A 24415-nucleotide genomic window follows, 5' to 3' on the forward strand; every position below is an offset into this window, starting at 1 on the left:
CTTCCTGGTTATCCGTCTAGCCCGGCGGCCATGTAAATGTTGACCTGTTTAAAGGTCTTACTCACATCGGCTGCGGAGAGCGTGATCACACAGTCTTCTGGTAAAGCTGGTGCTCTCATGCATGTTTCAGTGTTATTTGCATAGCAGGATTTCTTAGAAGCTTCCGGGTTAGAGTTCCGCACCTTGAAAGCGGCAGCTCTACTCATGTTTAGTTCAGTGTGGATGCTAGTCCGTGGTGAGTAATCGCAGTCCTGATGTCTAGAAGTTATTTTCGGTCCTAAGAGACGGTAGCGGCAAAATTATGTACAAAATAAGTAAAAAAATAAGTTACAAACAACGCAAATAAACAAACAAAAAAACACAATCGGTGGGGGCACGTAAAACGTCTGCCTTCTTCTCCGGCGCCATCTTACATGGCCCAAGTGATGTTGAGTCCCAAGAAATCAACTGCAACTGCTCCAGAGGGTAGAGGTCTGCACAACGCATCACCGGGGGAAAACTACCTGCCCTCCAGGACACATACACCACCCGATGCTACAGGAAGGCCATAAAGATCATCAAGAACAACAACCACCCGAGCCACTGCCTGTTCACCCCGCTATCATCCAGAAGGCGAGGTCAGTACAGGTGCATCAAAGCTGGGACCAAGAGACTGAAAAACAGCTTCTATCTCAAGGCCATCAGACTGTTAAACAGCCACCACTAACATTGAGTGGCTGCTGCCAACATACTGACTCAACTCCAGCCACTTTAATAATGGAAATTGATGGGAATTGATGTAAAAATGTATCACTAGCCACTTTAAACAATGCCACTTAATATAATGTTTACATACCCAACATTACTCATCTCATATGTATATACTGTACTCGATACCATCTACTGCATCTTGCCTATGCCGTTCTGTACCATCACTCATTCATATATCTTTATGTACATATTCTTCATCCCTTTACACTTGTGTGTATAAGGTAGTAGTTGTGGAATTGTTAGGTTAGATTACCCGTTGGCTATTACTGCACTGTCGGAAACTAGAAGCACAAGCATTTCGCCACACTCGCATTAACATCTGCTAACCATGTGTATGTGACAAATAAAATTGGATTTGATTTGATTTGAAAATGTATCACCATACAGCAGCATACTGTTCCTTAACATTAACACCTTTATTTAGCTGTAAAAATACAGTAACATGTTTTAGATTTACTATATTTTCACCGCAACTAGACAAAAACCTCCAGGGGACCATGGCACAACGTTTAAAAATCTTTCTTGGGGACGTCCCTTTAACAAACCGGGAACAAGACAAAACCTGCAGGGAATCATGATTGTTTAAATTAAATTAATATATAATTAATTATGCCTTGTACAGTAAAATATTATCACATTAATGTGACATAAAATCACGTGACCACAAGATCAAATGTGAAACACGTGATCACGTGAAATTCATGTGGTTTTTCCGTAAGGGTCATGCTTCTATTTTTCAAGATTTGTCCAGCACACTCTTTAAGCCATGAACCCAGTGAAGAACAGTCTGCATTGTGTCTTTCTGAAGCACTGCAAGATGAACCATGCTGAGATCCACTTGGGCTTCACCATAACAGTTGTCAGCTTTCATAAAACATGACTCAACTTGGGGCCAGGTCTGGCTTATTATTGCACATCGACTCTAGACATGTGATGCGTTAAGTAGCTCCTGTTGAGCCAAAACAGTCCCTCCACTCATGTGAATTCATGGGCACCTCTTCTTGGGTAAACAACATTTAAAAGCCCATTAAAGGCTGTTGTAACTCATTCACTCACACTGGGATGGCAACAGAGACAGTCCTCGGGTACTGAATAAATAAGGGAGAGTAGAGAGTAGAGATAAAAGGAGGAGGGAGGAGAGAGAAAGTTGGAGGGAGAGAGAAAAAGGAGGGAGAGAGAGAAAGGAGGAGGGAGAGAGAGAAAGGAGGAGGGAGAGAGGAGGGAGGGAAGAGAGAGGAGGGAGAGAGGAGGAGGGAGAAAGAGAAAGGAGGAGGGAGAGAGAGAGAAAGGAGGAGGGAGAGAGAGAAAGGAGGGAAGAGAGGGGGAGGGAAAAGAGAGGAGGGAGAAAGGAGGAGGGAGAGAGAGAAAGGAGGGAGAGAGAGAAAGGCGGAGGGAGAGAGAAAAAGGATGGAGAGAGAGAAAGGAGGAGGGAGAGAGAGAAAGGAGGAGGGAGAGAGAGAGAGAAAGGAGGGAAGAGAGAGGAGGGAGGGAAGAGAGAGGAGGGAGAGAGGAGGAGGGAGAGAGAGAAAGGAGGAGGGAGAGAGAGAAAGGAGGGAAGAGAGGGGGAGGGAAAAGGGAGGAGGGAGAAAGGAGGAGGGAGAGAGAGAAAGGAGGGAGAGAGAGAAAGGAGGGAAGAGAGAGGAGGGAGGGAAGAGAGAGGAGGGAGAGAGAGAAAGGAGGAGGGAGAGAGAGAAAGGAGGAGGGAGAGAGAGAAAGGAGGGAAGAGAGGGGAGGGAGGGAAGAGAGAGGAGGGAGAAAGGAGGAGGGGGAGAGAGAAAGGAGGAGGGAGAGAGAGAAAGGAGGGAAGAGAGAGGAGGGAGAAAGGAGGAAGGAGAGAGAGAAAGGAGGAGGGAGGAGAGAGAAAGGAGGAGGGAGAGAGAGAAAGGAGGGAAGAGAGGGGGAGGGAAAAGAGAGGAGGGAGAAAGGAGGAAGGAGAGAGAGAAAGGAGGAGGGAGAGAGAGAAAGGAGGAGGGAGGAGAGAGAAAGGAGGGAAGAGAGAGAAGGAAGAAAGGAGGTGGGAGGAGAGAGGAGGGAAGAGAGAGGAGGGAGAAAAGCGGTGGGAGGAGAGAGAAAATAGGGAGGAGAGAAAGGAGGGAGTAGAGAGAAAGGAAGGAAGAAATAAAGCGGAGAGAGATAAGAGGAGGGATGAGAGATAAGAGGAGGGAGGAGAGAGGAGAGAGAAAATAGAGGAGTGAGGAGAGAGAAAGTAGGGAAGAGAGAGAAAGGAGGGAGGAAAGAGAAATCAAATCAAATCAAATGTTATTAGTCACATGTGTGGAATACAACAGGTGTAGTAGACCTTACAGTGAAAGGCTTACTTACAAGCCCCTAACCAACAATGCAGTTTTAAAAAATATGGATAAGAATAAGAAATAAAAGGAGGGAGAGAGAGACAAGAAGAGGGAGGAGAGAGAAAGGAGGGAGGAGAGAGAAAAAAGGAGAGAGGAGAGAGAAGAGGAGAAGAAGGGACAGGACAGGAGTAGAAGATCATGCTGACTGGTTGTTGGACTGTCTATCACGTCTGATAGAGCATCCACACAGTAGTGTTGTAGTGAACCAGAACCAGGGGCATCATTAGCAGCGGCCAGGCCTGTCCAGTAAAGAGCAGCACTGCTGCCCATAAACGGAGGAGGACGCTTGATGAATGCCCACCTTTAATGAAATCATTGATGCCAACCTTTCCAGCTCTTTTTATTAACCATGTGTGTGTGCGTGTGTGTGTGTGTTTCACCCCCACCATCAGGCTTCTTTTACTGGGGGATCAAATTAACCTTTGTGTAAACACCCAGAGGACATGTCTGATTTATGTGAGAGAGTGAACAAGAGAAAAAAGAAAATAGAGAAAGAGAGTGATTGCATTCTTCTTCTCCCTCATGCACGGAACGTCCACGTTGGTAATTTACTCGGATGACAAATGTGCTTCTTTCATTACGCCCACTCTGGTCAAACTAAAAGGCTACTTATCACCTGCCGCCGAGCCAAATGGACACACAGATGGTGACCTGTGGAATGGATGGAACCATTGAGAGGCATGTGTTTGTTGTTAGGGGAGGCTTTACCTGGGGGGACCCGTCAGAACCCTGCTCTCTGGTCTTCCTGGCTAGTCTCTTCTTCTTCTTGTGCAGCGGTTTAGACTCCAGAATCATCTCCTCCAACTCAAAGGTGGGGTCGCAGTTGAGCCTCCGCCTCTGGAAGAGGAACAGAGGATGAAGCTTTTATTCTGCAGAGAGAGGCTGTCCATTCAGTCCATCGACCCTCCCCATTTCTCCTGACTGGCCCCACAGGGAATTCACTCTATAATCAGACACCATTACAGGGAATTCACTCTATAATCAGACACCATTACAGGGAATTCACTCTATAATCAGACACCATTACAGGGAATTCACTCTATAATCAGACACCATTACAGGGAATTCACTCTATAATCAGACACCATTACAGGGAATTCACTCTATAATCAGACACCATTACAGGGAATTCACTCTATAATCAGACACCACTACAGGGAATTCACTCTATAATCAGACACCATTACAGGGAATTCACTCTATAATCAGACACCATTACAGGGAATTCATTCTATAATCAGACACCATTACAGGGAATTCACTCTATAATCAGACACCATTACAGGGAATTCACTCTATAATCAGACACCATTACAGGGAATTCACTCTATAATCAGACACCATTACAGGGAATTCACTCTATAATCTGACACCATTACAGGGAATTCACTCTATAATCAGACACATTACAGGGAATTCACTCTATAATCAGACACCATTACAGGGAATTCACTCTATAATCAGACACCATTACAGGGAATTCATTCTATAATCAGACACCATTACAGGGAATTCACTCTATAATCAGACACCATTACAGGGAATTCACTCTATAATCAGACACCATTACAGGGAATTCACTCTATAATCAGACACCATTACAGGGAATTCACTCTATAATCAGACACCATTACAGGGAATTCACTCTATAATCAGACACCTTTACAGGGAATTCACTCTATAATCAGACACCATTACAGGGAATTCACTCGATAATCAGACATCATTACAGGGAATTCACTCTATAATCAGACACCATTACAGGGAATTCACTCTATAATCAGACACCATTACAGGGAATTCACTCTATAATCAGACACCATTACAGGGAATTCACACTATAATCAGACATCATTACAGGGAATTCACTCTATAATCAGACACCATTACAGGGAATTCACTCTATAATCAGACACCATTACAGGGAATTCACTCTATAATCAGACATCATTAAAGGGAATTCACTCTATAATCAGACACCATTACAGGGAATTCACTCTATAATCAGACACCATTACAGGGAATTCACTCTATAATCAGACACCATTACAGGGAATTCACTCTATAATCAGACACCATTATAGGGAATCAGATCCTTCCATTTCCAGCTACTAACGTGTCCTAACAGATGTATTGTTAAAGAGATTGAACAGGATTTTATGCACTTAAAAACATATTGTAACATATTGTACGAATTGAAGTTACTGTGTGTAGGCCAAAGAATCTCCCAGGACTGAATGGGATGTGTGAGATAACGAGATGCAGTAGTTCTGGTCTTTGGGTTTGCCTGACTGCTTATATGGATGTATCAGGATTGGGCGAAGGCGGTACTTAAACTGCTTTGCTTCGAGTGCTTCGCACGTGTGCCCACAAGGGGGGGATTTGGCTTTCCTTTTGCAAGGGTGGAGACTTGGCAAAATGCTGGAACTCTCAATTTCTAACATGTATAGGCTCAGAATTTAATTACGCAGCTGACCAAATTACGCAAAATTTTACTTCAGGGTTAACCGAGATCATGCAGGACGTAACATATCATACGAAATGGATGACGTTATACACAATTGTGGACCATTTTTCGGGGACCCGTTTTGGCTCTTGAGCGCTACTTTCAAAACTATTGGCTGAAATGAAACAACACCTTTATAATGCATCTTTAACCGATGACTGACGCTAGTGTTATTATCAGTCTGAACCTGATAGAGACTGACTTGAAAGTAGTCTTCTTGAATCAATGTTTGAAGCAGAAGATGCTCCGCTCCCTGGCACCACATGTTACCATGCCAACGGAACAGCTTGACCTCCTGCATGGCATCTTATGACGCCACTACCTTGCATGCATAATTTTACCTGCCTGTCAAACACTTGCTCCCTAACACCTGAGGAGGTGCTGAGGCAGTGTGTGTGTGTGCGTGTGGGAGACTTGAGCTCTAATGACCAGTAACAGCCTTCTCAGACCAGCAGGGGGCCGTCTGGACGTGCTTGTCTGTCTGGGCTGTGGGAGCGTTGTGGGAGCGTTGTGGGAGCATTGTTGTGGTCTGACTCACGTTGGGGATGAAGCCGGGGGGAAGCTGTTTGTTGAGCACGGAGTCCCAGTTGACGTCAGACAGCAGGTCTAGTTCCTGTAGCTCAGCCAGGCAGGAGACTCGCTGGTGCACGTCAATACACAGCAACTAGAGAAGAGTAAGAGGAGGTGCAGGAGGAGGAGAAGAGGAGTAGCAGGAGGCCGAGGAGATTACAGGAGGATGAAGAGCAGGAGAAAGAGGAGAGGACAGGAAGAAGAAACAGGAGAAAGAGGAGAGGACAGGAAGAAGAAACAGGAGGAAGAGGAGAGGACAGGAAGAAGAAACAGGAGGAAGAGGAGAGGACAGGAAGAAGAAACAGGAGGAAGAGGAGAGGACAGGAAGAAGAAACAGGAGGAAGAGGAGAGGACAGGAAGAAGAAACAGGAGGAAGAGGAGAGGACAGGAAGAAGAAACAGGAGGAAGAGGAGAGGACAGGAAGAAGAAACAGGAGGAAGAGGAGAGGACAGGAAGAAGAAACAGGAGGAAGAGGAGAGGACAGGAAGAAGAAACAGGAGGAAGAGGAGAGGACAGGAAGAAGAAACAGGAGGAAGAGGAGAGGACAGGAAGAAGAAACAGGAGGAAGAGGAGAGGACAGGAAGAAGAAACAGGAGAAAGAGGAGAGAACAGGAAGAAGAAACAGGAGGAAGAGGAGAGGACAGGAGGATGAAGAGCAGGAGAAAGAGGAGAGGACAGGAAGAAGAAACAGGAGGAAGAGGAGAGGACAGGAAGAAGAAACAGGAGGAAGAGGAGAGGACAGGAAGAAGAAACAGGAGGAAGAGGAGAGGACAGGAGTTGGGGAGAGGAACATTTCTGAGCTTTAAAGGAAGCACATCTGACACACACCACATGTACCACAGGAATGTAGATGAGGGGTGTGGTGGTAGGCTATGTGAGCACTGAGCTATGCAACAGTATGACTGCAGTGAAGAATGACCAACATAGAATTTGATCATTTACAGTAGCCTTGTAGGTTTACTATTATAACCAAAGGAGATGGCATCTATGACCCACAAATCAATCAGCATAGTATGTAATAACAATATTAGTCATTCAAGGAATATAGGGGTCAAATATAACTCTGGTTCAAGTAAACAAGGTCTTGGTTCAGAGGTCGTCAATTTTCAATAAGATACAGTATAATAACAATGTATGATTCATTCAGGGAATGTAGGGGTTACATTTAAGGTCACCAGGCACCTATAGTAAGTCTGTAGATCTTTCTGTACCTTTCTGAGCAGAGACTTGATCTCCAGAGACCAGGCCATGGGGTAGCTGGGGTTGACCTTGTGGAACATCTGGAGGATCTCATTGGCCGGCATGCTGGAACGCATGATGTACGGCCTCTGGAGGACCAGGACGTAGCATTATTATCCCACAGAGGTTGTCGAGGTCACCGGGTCCTCATACATACAGATATACATGCAGAAGTCCATCAAACTGCCTGAAGAGAAAAGTCTAAATGTGGGTTTCCAGGTCTAGTAGTAGACCAGAACAGATCAGCCTTATGCTCTGTTCTCTCTCTCTCAGGGGAGAGACCATTTTCCTGTGTTTTGGATAGATGATGGGTGGGGCTGTGACGGTGATTGATGTGTGGTGCTTTAGGGACACCAGGGCTCGCTGCCACTGATAGTCAAGCACAACAGGGCCTGTGGAGAGCTGGGGAGACGGGGCTCAAAGTCCAGCAGGGCCTGAGGAGAGCTGGGGAGACGGGGCTCAAAGTCCAACAGGGCCTGAGGAGAGAGGGCTCAGAGGGCTGCTATACAGCCTGATCCTGTCAAGTACCCAGCAGGGGCTTAGTGGTAGTCCCTCCCCTACCTGTCTTTTCCTCTCTTAACTAAATAAATGCACCAGGGTAACCATAGCCTGGTCCCTGATCTGTTGGCAAAACAACACAAATGGACCTAGGACCAGGCTACGGTAATCACACCCCCATCTGAACAGTGAAGCTGGGCTAGACGGGTATTTTATTTCCATGGTTATATTAAGGGGTCACCTCAAGGGCGGGTTCAGAGAGAAAGGTGTTGTTACACTCCCTTCTTCTCTTACTTAAAGGGCTATTCTAGGAGCAGGAAAATCATGTATTGTAGGTTTTAGGATGCGTTATTCACAGGCTGGGATGTGCTGAACTGTGTTTCTGTACCTGTCCTCGCAGCAGCTCGTAGGCAGTGACACCCAGAGACCACCAGTCCACAGAGAAGGAGTAGCCAGGATGTGTCCCCTCGTGTGGCTGAAACAGCTCCGGGGCTGGGGAGAGAGGAGGGGAGAGACGGAGGGAGGGAGAGAGAGAGAGAGAGAGGCCAAACAGCTGTTATTATTACACAACAAGCCTGGAGACTGAATTACTGGTAGTACTGATAAAACAAACTTTCAAATGGAACCCATCAAAACTGCTACTAACAGCTTACATAAAACTGCCATAGAACTGAGCACTTCGAAGCCCACCCTGTAAATAGGACTCAGGTCCTTCAGACAACTAAATTCATCTTCCTGGAGAGCCCCACTATCTGAAAACTTGGAATATGAAATATTGAATTATAGATCATCTGGACCCAAATGGTCAAGAGTCATTTTTAAACATCCTCTCCTCCGCCATCCCTCCAGCCTATATCTCATCTGTTCCCTCCTGCTTTCTCTGCGTCAGTCCCACTTAACTGGTCCATCAGTCACGCCTCTTAATCATGTTGGACGAGACTCACCGGTCGCCGAGGACCCAGGGTCAATGAACTCCACATTCTAATCCGTCTGTAATTCTATTACTTTGCATCGAAACCCCCAGAGCAGAAGGAACAATATTGATCCTGTCTGAGAAGAAGAACATCTAAGGAACATGAGCATCCACATTGGAAGGGAGGTAGATATAGTTCCTCTGGAACTAGGAAGATGCAGTACTGTAGCATTGAGCTGTGTCATCATTCCATTAGCTCAGTGGTATAAGTTAGTGTAGTTTACCCATGTATGGTTTTGTCCCTGCGATAGATGTGGCTCTTAGATCGTCTTTGACGATGGCAGCAATGTTGAAGTCTGTCAGGTGACAATGTCCTGTAGAACAGAAACCGGGGTGAAAAAAAGTTATATTTGATTTTCTCAGTTACAATTGATTTGAAACAAGGTTTATAGGCAGCCTCCTTAAGGTAGAATACAAGTATCAAGCTACTAAAACTGTCTGTACCTTGGCCTATTTTGCTGGGTGGGAGCCTGAGTGATTCAGGCATTTATTAATAGGGCATTCTGTGTGTTCGAACCCAGAGTTCATTCTGGCTGCATTCATAATGTGGACGTTGATGCTGCGTGTTAATGATTTGGTTGGGGGTGAAGCGGTGTGGCTCCAGCAGGTTACAGAGGGAATAGCAGCCTCAGTGCCTGCTGCCAAAGTCATCGGCTCACCTTGCTGTCTATGTGTGTGTGTGTGTGTGTGTGACCTGAAGCTTTTGCCATACACAGTGACTGAACATCTGACTTTATTAGCGTGTGTGTGTGTGTTTTATTCAGCACACACACACACACACAAATGCACAGATGCCCAGCATGATGCTGTGAATGCAAATATGTTTAGACCAGAGCTGGACTGGTCAGAGTGATCCTGAACACAAGACACTGTTCCTTACAGATAATAGAGTGTTGGGATCGAATCCCTGAGCTGACAAGGTAAAAATCTGTCGTTCTGCCCCTGAACAAGGCAGTTAACCCACTGTTCCCCGGTAGGCCATCATTGTAAATAAGAAATTGTTCTTAACCGACTCGCCTAGTTAAATAAAGGTTACGTTTAAAATAGAGGAGTCAGAACAAAAGGGTGACAACTCTCTTTTTTTTGTCATTGTCTCACACCCTTGTCTCACACCCTTGTCTCTCTCTCTCTCTCTCTCCCTCTCTCTCTCTCTCTCTCTCTCTCTCTCTCTGTCTCTCTCACTCTTTCTGTCTGTCTGTCTGTCTGCCTGCCTGCCTGCCTGCCTGTCTGTCTGTCTGTCTGTCTGTCTGTCTGTCTGTCTGTCTGTCTGTCTGTCTGTCTGTCTCTCTCTCTCTCTCTCTCTCTCACACTTTCTGTCTGTCTGCCTGCCTGCCTGCCTGCCTGCCTGCCTGCCTGCCTGTCTGTCTGTCTGTCTGTCTGTCTGTCTGTCTGTCTGTCTGTCTGTCTCTCTCACTCTCTCTCTCACTCTTTCCATTTCTCTCCCCCCACCTTGTTCTCTCTATTCTCTGTAGTTCTGACAGATTCAGGGCAGCAGCACCAGACAGACCATGGGCAGTGAGTGCTTTGTGTGTTTTGGGCTCCAGTGCTGTTCCTATAACCCATTGCTGCTGTTTGATCCTGGCCTCTGGTGTATACCAACTAAACCCCTTGGTGTATACCAACCCCTCTGGTGTATACCAAACCCTCTGGTGTATACCAACCCCTCTGGTGTATACCAACTAACCCCCTCTGGTGTATACCAACCCCTCTGGTGTATACCAACTAACCCCCTCTGGTGTATACCAACCCCTCTGGTGTATACCCCCTCTGGTGTAACTAACCCCTCTGGTGTATACCAACCCCTCTGGTGTATACCAACCCCCCTCTGGTGTATACCAACTAACCCCCCCTCTGGTGTATACCAACTAACCCTCTGGTGTATACCAACCCCCCTCTGGTGTATACCAACTAACCCCTCTGGTGTATACCAACTAACCCCCCTCTGGTGTATACCAACCAACCCCTCTGGTGTATACCAACTAAACCCCCTCTGGTGTATACCAACCCCTCTGGTGTATACCAACCCCCTCTGGTGTATACCAACTAACCCTCTCTGGTGTATACCAACCCCTCTGGTGTATACCAACTAACCCCTGTGGTGTATACCAACTAACCCCTCTGGTGTATACCAACCCCTCTGGTGTATACCAACTAACCCCTCTGGTGTATACCAACTAACCCCTCTGGTGTATACCAACTAACCCTCTGGCGTATACCAACCCCTCTGGTGTATACCAACCCCTCTGGTGTATACCAACTAACCCCTCTAGTGTATACCAACTAACCCCTCTGGTGTATACCAACTAACCCCCTCTGGTGTATACCAATCCCTCTGGTGTATACCAACTAACCCCCTCTGGTGTATACCAACTAACCCCTCTGGTGTATACCAACCCCTCTGGTGTACACCAACCCCTCTGGTGTATTCCAAAACCAGTATTGTTTAGATTGTAGTGATGCCCAATGTGGATTAATTCATGATAATACTCTCTTCCAGGAGAGGAAAATAGGATTCCATGGGCTCTCTCTCTCTCCCTCTGTGTGTGTCTTTGTGTGTGTGTGTGTATGTGTTTAGCACAAAATGTTGACCAACTATGACAGTGATGACAGTGAGTTTCACCTGGCTCTCTCATGGTTTCTCTCTGTTGTGGACCCTATGCAGCCTTAGGCAATGAGGAGGTGGAAATATATTGTGTGATTCTGCTGTGTCCTTAACTTCACTATAGTGTATGACAGGTGTGTGTGTGTGAATGTGTGCGTGTGTGTGTGTTTATGTGTGTGTGTGTGTGTGAGTGATTGCATGTGGTTTGTAAGTGTGCTCCCTCACTTGAACGAACACGCTTTGTGTTTGTCTGTTTTTGTCTGAGTAGGAAAGGCCTTCAGGATCACACACGCCTGGGAGCAAAGATCCAGCAGAGTAGCCCAGACAACTATCTCCCTCAGCTCAATGACACAGCCTGAGGTCTTGACATTTCATCGTCCCTGTGCGTGACTTAATTGTTTTGCTGAAATAAATGCTATTCACATTGGTTAGGGGCACAGGGTGTAAAGATTGGTATACTCTTCTAGGAATCAGTGATCTTTGAAAACCCTGCATAACTTCCTCCTGGGGATGCCCTTTGACCAGTGATATGTTTCAAAGTTCAGTCTGGATACATTAAACGTCTAGGTAGTCCTGTTGATTAAGGGCTTGTAAGTATAAGCATTTCACTGTAAAGTCTACACCTGTTATATTCGGTGCATGTGACAAATAGCATGTGATTTGATTTGATAGTAAAACACAGGCTGAGCTTGGCTGGGCTCCTGTGTAAAGGGAAATTGTGTTCCAGGAGAACAGATCTGTGGAGTGGGTCCTGAAGATACATATCAGACATCTTGTTGGCAGGCTATGATCAAGGGACAGGAGCCGGTAATGTCTGGATAAAGAGCACTGGCAGAGCAGGATAAATAAATAACATTGAGGTGAATAACATCTCAGGTCCTGAGGGTCAAATGACTGAGACAAAGAGAGAGACAGGCTCTATTTCTCTTTATTATCTCCATCTCAGTCTTTCTCTCTCTCTCTTTCTCAGTTTCTTTCTCCATATATCTCAGTTTCTCTCTCTCTCTATCTCAGTTTATCTCTCTCTCTATCTCAGTTTCTCTCTATCTCAGTTTCTCTCTCTCTATCTCAGTTTATCTCTCTCTCTATCTCAGTTTATCTCTCTCTCTATCTCAGTTTCTCTCTATCTCAGTTTCTCTCTCTCTATCTCAGTTTCTCTCTCTCTCTATCTCAGTTTATCTCTCTCTCTATCTCAGTTTCTCTCTATCTCAGTTTCTCTCTCTCTATCTCAGTTTATCTCTCTCTCTATCTCAGTTTATCTCTCTCTCTATCTCAGTTTCTCTCTCTCTCTATCTCAGTTTCTCTCTCTCTATCTCAGTTTATCTCTCTCTCTATCTCAGTTTCTCTCTCCATATATCTCAGTTTCTCTCTACCTCAGTTTCTCTCTCCATATATCTCAGTTTCTCTCTCTCTCTATCTCAGTTTCTCTCTCTCTCTCTATCTCAGTTGATCTCTCTCTATGTCAGTTTATCTCTCTCTCTATCTCAGTTTCTTTCTCTCTCTATCTCTTTATTTTTTGTCTCCCCCACTCTCTCTCTCTCTCTCTCTTCCTGTTTATTTACAGGCACAGTTATGGTGCCAGAAGGAAAGCCATGCCATAACCTTCCGGCCCAACCCCCCGGCCCCTGACCAGCTGCCCAATACACTCCAAGGGCTTAATAGGAGGTTCAAAGAGATGGAGAGAGAGAGAGAGTGTATTTTATGTGAGTAAGCGTGTGTGTGTGTGTGTGTGGAACGGTGTGTGTGTGTGTGTGTGTGTGTGTGTGTGTGTGTGTGTGTGTGTGTGTGTGGATCAGTGCATTAATATTCCTCCCCTTCAGAATACTGATGAATGATTACACAGTTTACACTTTCTGCCTGGACAGCTTCTGCTTTGTTTCTCTGACAGCACCTGTTAGTGTGTGTGTGTGTGTGTGTTGTGTGTGTGTGTATGCACTATTTGTGGCTGAATAATGTTAGCACCACCGCTAAACGCTAAACTCATCTTTCATTAATTCCGTGGAGGTCATTCCTTACACAGCATTGATGGAAAAACGCACCACATGTTACTGTGGGATGATGATGCTGAGGCTTTAGCTCCGCTTCCGTGCCTCCCTTCTCTCCCTCACACATAACTTGTCCCATGTTTCACATTCAACTTATGTAAACTGTAGATGTGACACATTTACGACACAAATCAGAATAACACTTCCCTTACGTTCCGATGTTTTAAAGTCAAACACAACGTAATGTAAACTGTAGCCGTCTTACCGTATTCGTCCAGCAGAATGTTGTCAGGTTTGATGTCTCTGGAAATTCACACACACACACACACACACACACACACACACACACACACACACACACACACACACACACACACACACACACACACACACACACACACACACACACACACACACACAGAGAGAGCGAGAGAGAGAGAGAGAGAGAGAGAAACACAGCATCATTAGGGTCACTGACCAGCCCCATCCCCATGACGATGCTGACAATCACTACAGTCTCTCTTCACTGGGACATTGGAGGAAAAAAACAACACAAAACTCAATGTCATGTCAAGTTCCGTCCTTAGTTAAAGGGAGGCCTTGCCAAAAAGAACAATATCAACCCATAAGCTACACACACAGAAATGTACAGTGTGTCGAACACAGTATTATCACAACCAATAATGCCCCTGTGTCTTTAAATTGGACTGACAGGAAGTGTGCTTTTCCAGCCAAACACAGTTTAAGTCCCAAATAGCTTGCTATTCCCTTTAGTGCACTACTGTTGATGATAGGGCTCTGTAGTGCACTCTACATGGACGGAGTAGGGTGCCATTTGGAACGCAACCTCATTCCGTGGGCCTGATTCTCCAGCCCAGTTCAGAGGACAGTCTGTCAGCAAGTCTAGAGGACAGTCTGTCAACCAGTCAGTCAGACGGTGAAGGCTAGGGCCTGATTCTCCAGCCTGGTCCAGAGGACAGTCTGTCAGTCAGAAGGTGAAGGATAGGGCCTGATTCTCCAGCCCAGTCCAGAGGACAGTCTGTCAGTCAGAAGGTGAAGGATAGGGCCTGATTCTCCAGCCCAGTCCAGAGGACAGTCTGTCAGTCAGAAGGTGAAGGATAGGGCCTGATTCTCCAGCCCAGTCCAGAGGACAGTTTGTCAGTCAGAAGGGGAAGGCTAGCCAGGCCAAAAAAAAGGCACACTTTATATTTTTGGTGCATGGGTCTGTGTCTACACTGATTTCCAGCCAACCCATCATTCACTGGATAATTACTTATTTACTTTGAGCAATGGGACAAGGTGGGGTGTGTGAAACAGAGGGGTGTTGTGCAGCAGGTGTGTGTGCGTGTGTGTGTGTGTGTGTGTGTGTGTGTGTGTGTGTGTGTGTGTGTGTGTGTGTGTGTGTGTGTGTGTGTGTGTGTGTGTGTGTGTGTGTGTGTGTGTGTGTGTGTAAGAACCAGCAGGTAGGACTATGGGCACACCTTAGCAACCTGTGCAGAGGGACAAGTGTGGACCAGATCAGACCTTTTTGTATGAGAACCGCAGTGGCGACAGATCACACAGACTTAAGAGAGAACCACTTTAAAGAACAACTCTACCGTGTTTTTGCTCCATTGTATGATAATCAAATGTGATGTAGACTTTTCCTCATTTCGTTAGGGAAGCCTGCTTTGCCTCAGTTCTCATTTTCACAAAGCTGATCAAAATGGTCCTTCTGATCAAACATAGTAGGCCCACTTCATTTTCTCAATTACCCTTAAAGGACTGCAATGAGATTAATAAGATGCACAGAAGAGGATGGCTGAAGTTTTACATGCTCCTAACCAATTGTGCTATTTTGTTTGTAACTTATTTTTTTACTTATTTTGTACATAATGTTGCTGCTACCGTCTCTTATGACCGAAAATAACTTCTGGACATCAGAACAGCGCTTAATCACCATGAACTGGAAGAGGCTTATTCCTTTAACGAGTCTGACGAGAAGGATCTACTGCTCTCCCGGGAACAGGACCAGATCCCCGTCAGATCCCCGTTGCGTGCAGAAAAGGAAAAGATGACGCAGATCGGGCTGCCTTCTGAGAATTCGTAAGCGAGTGAGTAAACTCCCACTGCCATCCATTCTACTTGCTAACATGCAGTCATTGGAAAATAAAATTGATGACCTACGATTATCCTTCTAATGGTACATTAACAACTGTAATATCTTATGTTTCACCGAGTCGTGGCTGAACGACGACACGGATAATATAGAGCTGAAGGGATTTTCCATGCACCGGCAGAACAGAGAAGCTATGTCTGGTAAGACGAGGGGTGGGGTGTGTGTTTTTTTGTCAATAACAGCTGGTGCGCAATGTCTAAAATTAAAGAAGGCTTTAGGTATTGCTCGCCTGAGGTAGAGTACCTGTAGCCCAAACTATCTACCAAGAGAGTTCTTATCTATATTATACGTAGCCATCTATTTACCACCACAGACCAATGCTGGCACTAAGACCGCACTCAACCAACTCTATAAGGCCATAAGCAAACAAAAAAATGCTCACCCAGAAGCGGTGCTACCAGTGGCCAGGGACATTAATGCAGGCAAACTTAAATCAGTTTTACAAAATATTTACCAGCATGTCACATGCGCAACCAGAGGGAGAAAACTCTAGACCTCCTTTACTCCACACACAGAGATGCATATAAAGCTCTCCTCCGCTCTCCATTTGGCAAATCTGACCATAATTCTATCCTCCTAATTCATGCTTACAAGCAAAAACTAAAGCAGGGTGTGCCAGTGACTCGCTCAATACGGAAGAGGTCAAATGACGCGGATGCTACGGTACAGGACTGTTTTGCTAGCATTGCCTGGAATATGTTCCAGGATTCATCCAATGGCATTGAGAAGTACACCACCTCAGTCATCGGCTTCATCAATAAGTGCATCGATGACGTCGTCCCCACAGTGAGTACGTACATATCCCAACCAGAAGCCATGGATTCAAGGCAACATCTGCATTGAGCTAAAGGCTAGAGCTGCCGCTTTCAAGGTGCAGGACACTAATCCGGATGCTTATAAGATATCCGGTTATGCACTCAGAAGAACCATCAAACAAGCAAAGTGTCAGTACAGGATTAAGATTGAATCCTACTACACCGGCTCTGACACTCGTCGGATGTGGCAGGGCTTGAAAACTATTACGGACTACCAAGGGAAACCCAGATGCGAGCTGCCCAGTGACGCGAGCCCACCAGACGAGCTAAATGCGTTTTATGCTCGCTTTGAGATAAGCAACACTGAAGCATGCACGAGAGCACCAGCTGTTCTGGATGACTGTGTGATAATGCTCTCGGTAGCCGATGTGAGCAAGACCTTTAAACAGGTCAAATTTCACAAAGCCGCGGGGCCAGATGGATTACCAGGATGTGTACTCAAAGCATACTTGGACCAACCGGCAAGTGTCAAATCGGAGGGCATGCTGTCCAGTCCTCTGGCAGTCTCTATGGGGGTGCCACAGGGTTCAATTCTCGGCCTGACTCTTTTCTCTGTATATATCAATGATGTTGCTCTTGCTGCGGGCGATTCCCTGATCCACATCTACGCAGACGACACCATCCTGTATACTTCCGGCCCGTCCTTGGACACTGTGCTATCTAACCTCCAAACGAGCTTCAATGCCATACAACACTCCTTCCGTGGCCTCCAACTGCTCTTAAACGCTAGTAAAACCAAATGCATGCTTTTCAACCGTTCGCTGCCTGCACCCGCACGCCCGACTAGCATCACCACCCTGGATGGTTCCGACCTAGAATATGTGGACATCTATAAGTACCTAGGTGTCTGGTTAGACTGTAAACTCTCCTTCCAGAATCATATCAAACATCTCCAATCTAAAATCAAATCTAGAGTCGGCTTTCTATTCCGCAACAAAGCCTCCTTCACTCACGCCGCCAAACTTACCCTAGTAAAACTGACTATCCTACCGATCCTCGACTTCGGCGATGTCATCTACAAAATAGCTTCCAATACACGATCAGCTCCTTTGTCTTGCTCACATTGAGGGAGAGGTTGTTATCCTGGCACCACCGCTAACATTATGAGACAGCCTATAGGGAGGAGGTCAGAGAACTGGCAGTGTGGTGCCAGGATAACAACCTCTCCCTCAATGTGAGCAAGACAAAGGAGCTGATCATGGACTACAGGAAAAGGCGGGCCGAACAGGACCCCATTAACATCGACGGGCTGTAGTGGAGCACGTCGAGAGTTTCATGTTGCTTAGTGTCCACATCCCCAACAAACTATCATGGTCCAAACACACCAAGATAGTCGTGAAGAGGGCACAACAAAACCCTTTCCCCTCAGGAGACTGAAAAGATTTTGCATTGGTCCCCAGATCCTCAAAAAGTTATACAGCTGCACCATCGAGAGCATCCTGACAGGTTGCATCACTGCCTGGTATGGCAACATCTCGGCATCTGACTGTAAGGCGCTACAGAGGGTAATGCTTGGGACATCACTGGGGCCAAGCTTCCTGCCATCCAGGACCTTTATAATAGGCGATGTCAGAGGAAAGCCCATAAAATTGTCCAAGACTCCAGTGACACAAGTCCTAGACTGTGTTCTCTGCTACCGCACGGCAAGTGGTACCGGAGCGCCAAGTCTAGGACCAAAAGGCTCCTTAACAGCTTCCATAAGCCATAAGACTGCTGAACAATTAATCAAATGGCCACCTATTATTTACATTGACCCCCCCCTCCATTTGTTTTGTACACTGCTGCTTCTCGCTGTTTATTATCTATGCATAGCAACTTCACCCCTACCATCATGTACAAATGACCTCAACTAACCTGTACCTCCTCACACTGACAAGGTGCCGTATATAGCCTCGTTAAAGTTATGTTATTGTGTAACATTTTATTATTTGAAATGTTTTACTTAAGAGCATTGGGCCAGTAACCAAAAATATTTGAGATGGAGTCTGAGCTGACTAGGTAAAAACCAGCCCTTGAGCAAGGCACTTAACCCTAATTAGCTGATCCCATGCTGTGACCCCACTCTCTCATGGTGTCTCAGGAGGAGTAGGACACGCAAAAAGCACATGTCCATTTCATACCACACTGCACATGTGTGAAACAGGACAAATATAAGCACCCTCTAACTGAACTTTGACATATCACATCTGGGCATATGTGTCCAGGGCCTAGGAGACAGCTGACAACATACAGTACATTACTGTATGATCATCATAACACTGGATCAGCTGAACGTCTAGAGTCTAGCTCAAACAGCAGGCTAGTAGCAGCAGCACCTGTCAGGGGGGATTATGTCCATGAACCTTAGGGCAGTCAGAACTAATGAGGCTCCTATCAGAGGACAGGGTTGATTAGCATATCAAAGGGTGCCTGCTGCAGCAGGTGGGAGGGGTAGGGTGGCTGGCACCACCCTCATTACAGGGGCATCAGTGTACCCAGCCCGGAGCCCGGATGGGGGTTAAAAAGGTCAGTTGTGTTGTGCTTAATTAGCTGACATTTCCCTCAAAGGAGGCAGATGGAAAGGTATTTTATCTTTAAAGGCCATGGCAGCCATTGTGGAGCAACAGGACAGGGGATGCTGCAGCGCCACTCAACAGCCTGCTGATGATTATAGGTGTGACTGTGAGAGCCAGAGCCAGTCACGACACAGCCCTGCTGTCACTCAGACAACAGCCTTTTCTAGATGTGCAAACACTGGGGTTTTATCACCTGTTCTCTAAAAACCCACTGTTTATTGTTCTGCATTTTCTATTCAGATGAATAACAAGCACCCTGCCTGTGTATTTCTAGGACGAAAGCCCAGAGCGCTGTCTGACAAAAATTACCCAGTCACAGAGTATGAATTATGGGTGGCCCAGGGGGGTCTCAGAACCCACAAATTCATTTCCATATTTTCAATGTGACAGCTGCACACTGGGCCCTCATCTCGCACTACAAATTCATTAGGACTGTAATATTCTGTAATACTGTAATATTCCAGCAATTAGAGATGACAAACAGATGGCCTGATGTATCGACAGCCAGTTGGCTGAGGGACTATTCAAGGGCCTGATGTATCGACAGCCAGTTGACTGAGGGACTATTCAAGGGCCTGATGTATCGACAGCCAGCTGGCTGAGGGACTATTCAAGGGCCTGATGTATCGACAGCCAGTTGGCTGAGGGACTATTCAAGGGCCTGATGTATCGACAGCCAGCTGGCTGAGGGACAATTCAAGGGCCTGATGTATCGACAGCCAGCTGGCTGAGTGACTATTCAAGGGCCTGATATATCGACAGCCAGTTGACTGAGGGACAATTCAAGGGCCTGATGTATCGACAGCCAGCTGGCTGAGGGACTATTCAAGGGCCTGATGTATCGACAGCCAGCTGGCTGAGGGACTATTCAAGGGCCTGATATATCGACAGCCAGTTGACTGAGGGACAATTCATGGGCCTGATGTATCGACAGCCAGCTGGCTGAGGGACTATTCAAGGGCCTGATGTATCGACAGCCAGTTGACTGAGGGACTATTCAAGGGCCTGATGTATCGACAGCCAGTTGACTGAGGGACTATTCAAGGGCCTGATGTATCGACAGCCAATTGGCTGAGGAACTATTCAAGGGCCTGATGTATCGACAGCCAGTTGACTGAGGGACAATTCAGGGGCCTGATGTATCGACAGCCAGCTGGCTGAGGGACTATTCAAGGGCCTGATGTATCGACATACATAGTGTATATTCCCATTGATTGATACTACAGTGCATTCGGAAAGTATTCAGACCCCTTCACTTTTCCACACTTTGTCACGTTACAGCCTTATTCTAAAATGCATTTTAAAAATGTATTATCCTCATCAATCTAAACACAATACCCCATAATGACGAAGCAAAAACAGGTTTTTAGAAATGTTTGCTAATTTATATATATACTGTATGTAAAAATAAAAAGAATATCCCATTTACATAAGTATTCAGACCCTTTACTCAGTACTTTGTTGAAGCATCTTTGGCAGCGATTACAACCTCGAGTCTTCTTGGGTATTACGTTACAAGCTTGGCACACCTTTATTTGGGGAGTTTTTCCAATCTTCTCTGCAGATCCTCTCAAGCTCTGTCAAGTTGGATGGGGAGCATCCCTACACAGCTATTTTCAGGTACCTCCAGAGATGTTCGATTGGGTTCAAGTCCGGGCTCTGGCTGGGCCACTCAAGAAATTTCAGAGACTTGTCCTGAAGTCACTCCTGCGTTTTCTTGGCTGTGTGCTTAGGGTCGTCGTCCTGTTGGAAGGTGAACCTTCACCCCAGTCTGAGGTCCTGAGCGCTCTGGAGCAGATTTTCATCAAGCATCTGTGCTCCCTTCACCTTTCCCTCAATCCTGACTAGTCTCCATGTCCCTGCAGGTTGCGTTTATATTATTTGTGTTCAGTATAAGCATCTTGTCTGCTAAATTAACAAAACAAGGTTATGCCATTGAAGCCACAAGCAAGCACAACTTCTGAGGATACTGCTTTTTTGAAGATTGTGTTCCACGATATAATAACCAGTTAATATTATGGTTTGAATAAATTCATCTTAAATTGGACTTGTTTTTTTATTGACTGAATATTTATGAGGCAACAGAGCAATTAGGATTTGTTATCTCTAATGGATGATAAATTAGGAATTGTTATCAGTAATGGTTATGATAAATTAGGAATTGTTGCGCACTGTTGGCATATAGATAAATGCGCACATATTTTTCCGGGGGACAGTGAAAACATGTTAAATGCTCATCCCTATGCCATTTGGGATGGACCTTTGTTGTGTCCTTCCCGTCCTGAGTGAGGCTCATTAGTGATTCTGCCGAGGCAGCGATGGGAGGGTGGTGTTGAAGGGCAGTGCAACTGATCCGCCTGGCTTTTCTCTCGCTTGACTAGTCCAACAACCTATTACCTGGATCTAATGATCTCATTACACCAGCTATCAGGATGAGAAGGGTAACCAGAACCTGCACCCAGTCAACTGATACCCCTCTGATACAGGGAAACAGATGACAGCTGGGACTGACCCCAAATACCTTAAATTGCTCTTTTGTGCTCCACCACACACAGGTCAGATCAGCCTGGAGGGGGGTTGGGAGGGTCAATCGTACACCTGCCTTGATGATAAGTCACCCTCAAACTCACACATGACACACACAAACACGGACACACACTGCTTGGGTCCATTGGGCTGTTGGGTTTTGCAGCATCATCTGTGTACACAGCCCACTCCTAATGAGGATTGCTTTGATGACTCCTTCACTCTTGTGGAAGGCTAGTGCACAGGCAGCACAGACAGCACCACAGACAGCACATACAGCCACCAGGCCTTAGGTGATGCTCTGCCCCATGATGTCCCAGAGCAGAGCAGGCAGCACGGACAGGGAGCACCAGTCATCCAGCACTCAGCAGCAGCCGGCTGGCCACGCCCACCAGCCAAGAGAGGAATCAGCAGACTGACAGACAGTAGAAGCTTTGAACGTGGAGGGGAACCTCAACTAGCCACAGGAAGCAACCTACAGCTAACACTAACCGTCTCAATCCCAATAACAGGGTTTAATCTGAAGCAGAGCTTTCATTCACTTGAGTTTGATCAGTGAAATAATACTAATGATAACAACAGCTCTGTCACAGGCGGAGTGGCCGAGTGGAGGAGATTGATGCTACAGTATTTCTTATTCATAGACGCAATGCTTGAATTTCACTGCCTGACGAGTACGCGTTCAGCTGGCTCCCGTCTAATTTCATCCGGTTTGAGTCAGTTGGTCTTTGGAGAGCGTCTGTTTGAACATGGCATTCTGAGGCACGGCTTACTGAATCCCAATTATTACTGATTAATTATTTACTATCTCAAACTCAGGGAGAATGATAAAAGTTCACCAAATGTGGACACTCCTGTAAGCCAGTACACTGCAATACACAAGCAGGTAATTATAGATATTTTAGGGTAGACTAGAGGGAAAATATGTTGTCGTGCTCCCAGTAAACAAATGTTCACAAATCCACTGTTGTGATTTTAAAGGATGTTTAAAGTACCTTCTAATGCCGTGCTATACCTGCCTCCCCATCTGAAATATGAAAACATACAGTCTCCTCCTGTTGTGAAATATTTATGCAGACTATAAATACAGAACACTTAACTTTTCATTTGGAACAAAACAGCTTTCCCACTAGGCAAAAACTGGTTGAATCAACAGTGTTTCCACGCCATTTCAACCAAAAAAAGATATGTGATGACGTTGAATCAATGTGGAAAACTGATTGGATTTTTTAAAAAGCAATCAACGTCAGGGAATTTAGTCTTTTTTTCACCCAACTTTGAATCTAAATCCAAAGACATGGTGAAATATTTAGTTGATTTCATGTTGAATTGACATTTTGACATTGAATTGACACAACTCAACGAGATGTAAATGAGAACTAGATGTTGAACAGATGTTTGTGCCCAGTGGGTTACTTCTTCACAGAACCATCTCTCTCAGGCCCAATCATACTATGGGATGAGAACGTGTTGACAAACGTCAGCTGTTCATCTTCCTTTAACAAATGAGTTGTAGCAGCAGAGATATAATGTGTCTGGGTTCTGGGTGTTGCTGAAGCCAAGCCAATCCAGGGACACAGAGCCCTGATAGAGCTGTGAGTTTGAGCAGCAGAGAGATAATGTGTCTGGGCTCTGTGTGAAGCCAAGCCAGGGACGCAGAGAGCCCTGATAGAGCTGTGAATTTGAGCAGCAGAGAGGTAATGTGTCTGGGCTCTGGGTGAAGCCAAGCCAGGGACACAGAGAGCCCTGATAGAGCTGTGAGTTTGAGCAGCAGAGAGATAATGTGTCTGGGCTCTGGGTGAAGCCAAGCCAGGGACACAGAGAGCCCTGATAGAGATGTGAGTTTGAGCAGCAGAGAGATAATGTGTCTGGGCTCTGGGTGAAGCCACGCCAGGGACACAGAGAGCCCTGATAGAGCTGTGAGTTTGAGCAGCAGAGAGATAATGTGTCTGGGCTCTGGGTGAAGCCAAGCCAGGGACACAGAGAGCCCTGATAGAGCTGTGAGTTTGAGCAGCAGAGAGATACTGTGTCTGGGCTCTGAGTGTTGCTGAAGCCAAGCCAGGGACACAGAGAGCCCTGATAGAGCTGTGAGTTTGAGCAGCAGAGAGATACTGTGTCTGGGCTCTGGGTGTTGCTGAAGACAAGCCAAGCCAGGGATACAGAGAGCCTTGATAGAGATGTGCGGAGATTGATGATGAAACAGCACGTTTGGAGAAACTATGTCTGGTCAGTGTCACATCATACAGGGAACCAGAAAGACACACTGTGCCAGTTTGAGGCTGTGCTGCACAGAGCACCTCCAAGCTGAACAAAGCTTAGCTGGGCTGAGTTGAGCAGCTGAAAAATCCAGCTCTCATCAGAGTGTAAAGGAAAGATCTGCACTCACAGAAACCAAACCAGGCTGAAAGACAGCAACACAGCTCTCCAAGAGCATCAGATCAACAGACATCCACATGATGCAACAGGCGTAGAAAAATGACAACAAAATGATTTGGAGAGATTCAGAGAACAGATAAACACTCCCCCCGTGTGAACACCTCCCTGGTGAGATCAGCCAACGGTGTTGGAAATAAACACGAGAGAACAGCTGTGGCTTACTATGCTTCATTTGATAGCAATCTGAATAAACATAGAGCCAGCCTTGAAAGACATTCTACATGGAATGACTTCCAAAAGAGATAGTGAGACTGAACTCAAATGTGATTATGCATTCAGTGCTGTTGCCTTTAGGTGCAGGATTGAGGCTTCACAATCACATTTGTCCCTCTGACTGTATCTTTCCTCTAAACATAGCCTGAATGTGTCTGTAGCTTCAGTGTGAGAGCCAGAGGGCATCTCTGCAGCTCGTCTGCCTCTGTGTAAAGCAGGAGGCGGCTCTTTCTCTCCC

The 24415-nt window shown here is 46.0% G+C and overlaps 1 protein-coding gene across 1 annotated transcript in view; it reads right to left on the minus strand.

Annotated features, from left to right (window-relative positions):
- Window positions 1-24415, minus strand: part of LOC112228323 (serine/threonine-protein kinase 32A-like) — an 88807-nt gene that overhangs the window by 10919 nt on the left and 53473 nt on the right. Inside the window, exons 6-11 of the mRNA XM_042309620.1 lie at window positions 13740-13777; window positions 9112-9201; window positions 8303-8406; window positions 7389-7505; window positions 6146-6271; window positions 3810-3938 (exon numbers count right to left, since the gene is read on the minus strand). Of these exons, the coding sequence (XP_042165554.1) occupies window positions 3810-3938; window positions 6146-6271; window positions 7389-7505; window positions 8303-8406; window positions 9112-9201; window positions 13740-13777 (604 nt within the window). The remainder of the gene's footprint in view (window positions 1-3809; window positions 3939-6145; window positions 6272-7388; window positions 7506-8302; window positions 8407-9111; window positions 9202-13739; window positions 13778-24415) is intronic.

The sequence above is a fragment of the Oncorhynchus tshawytscha genome, linkage group LG30, assembly GCF_018296145.1.
Source record: "Oncorhynchus tshawytscha isolate Ot180627B linkage group LG30, Otsh_v2.0, whole genome shotgun sequence".
NCBI classification, from domain to species: domain Eukaryota; kingdom Metazoa; phylum Chordata; class Actinopteri; order Salmoniformes; family Salmonidae; genus Oncorhynchus; species Oncorhynchus tshawytscha.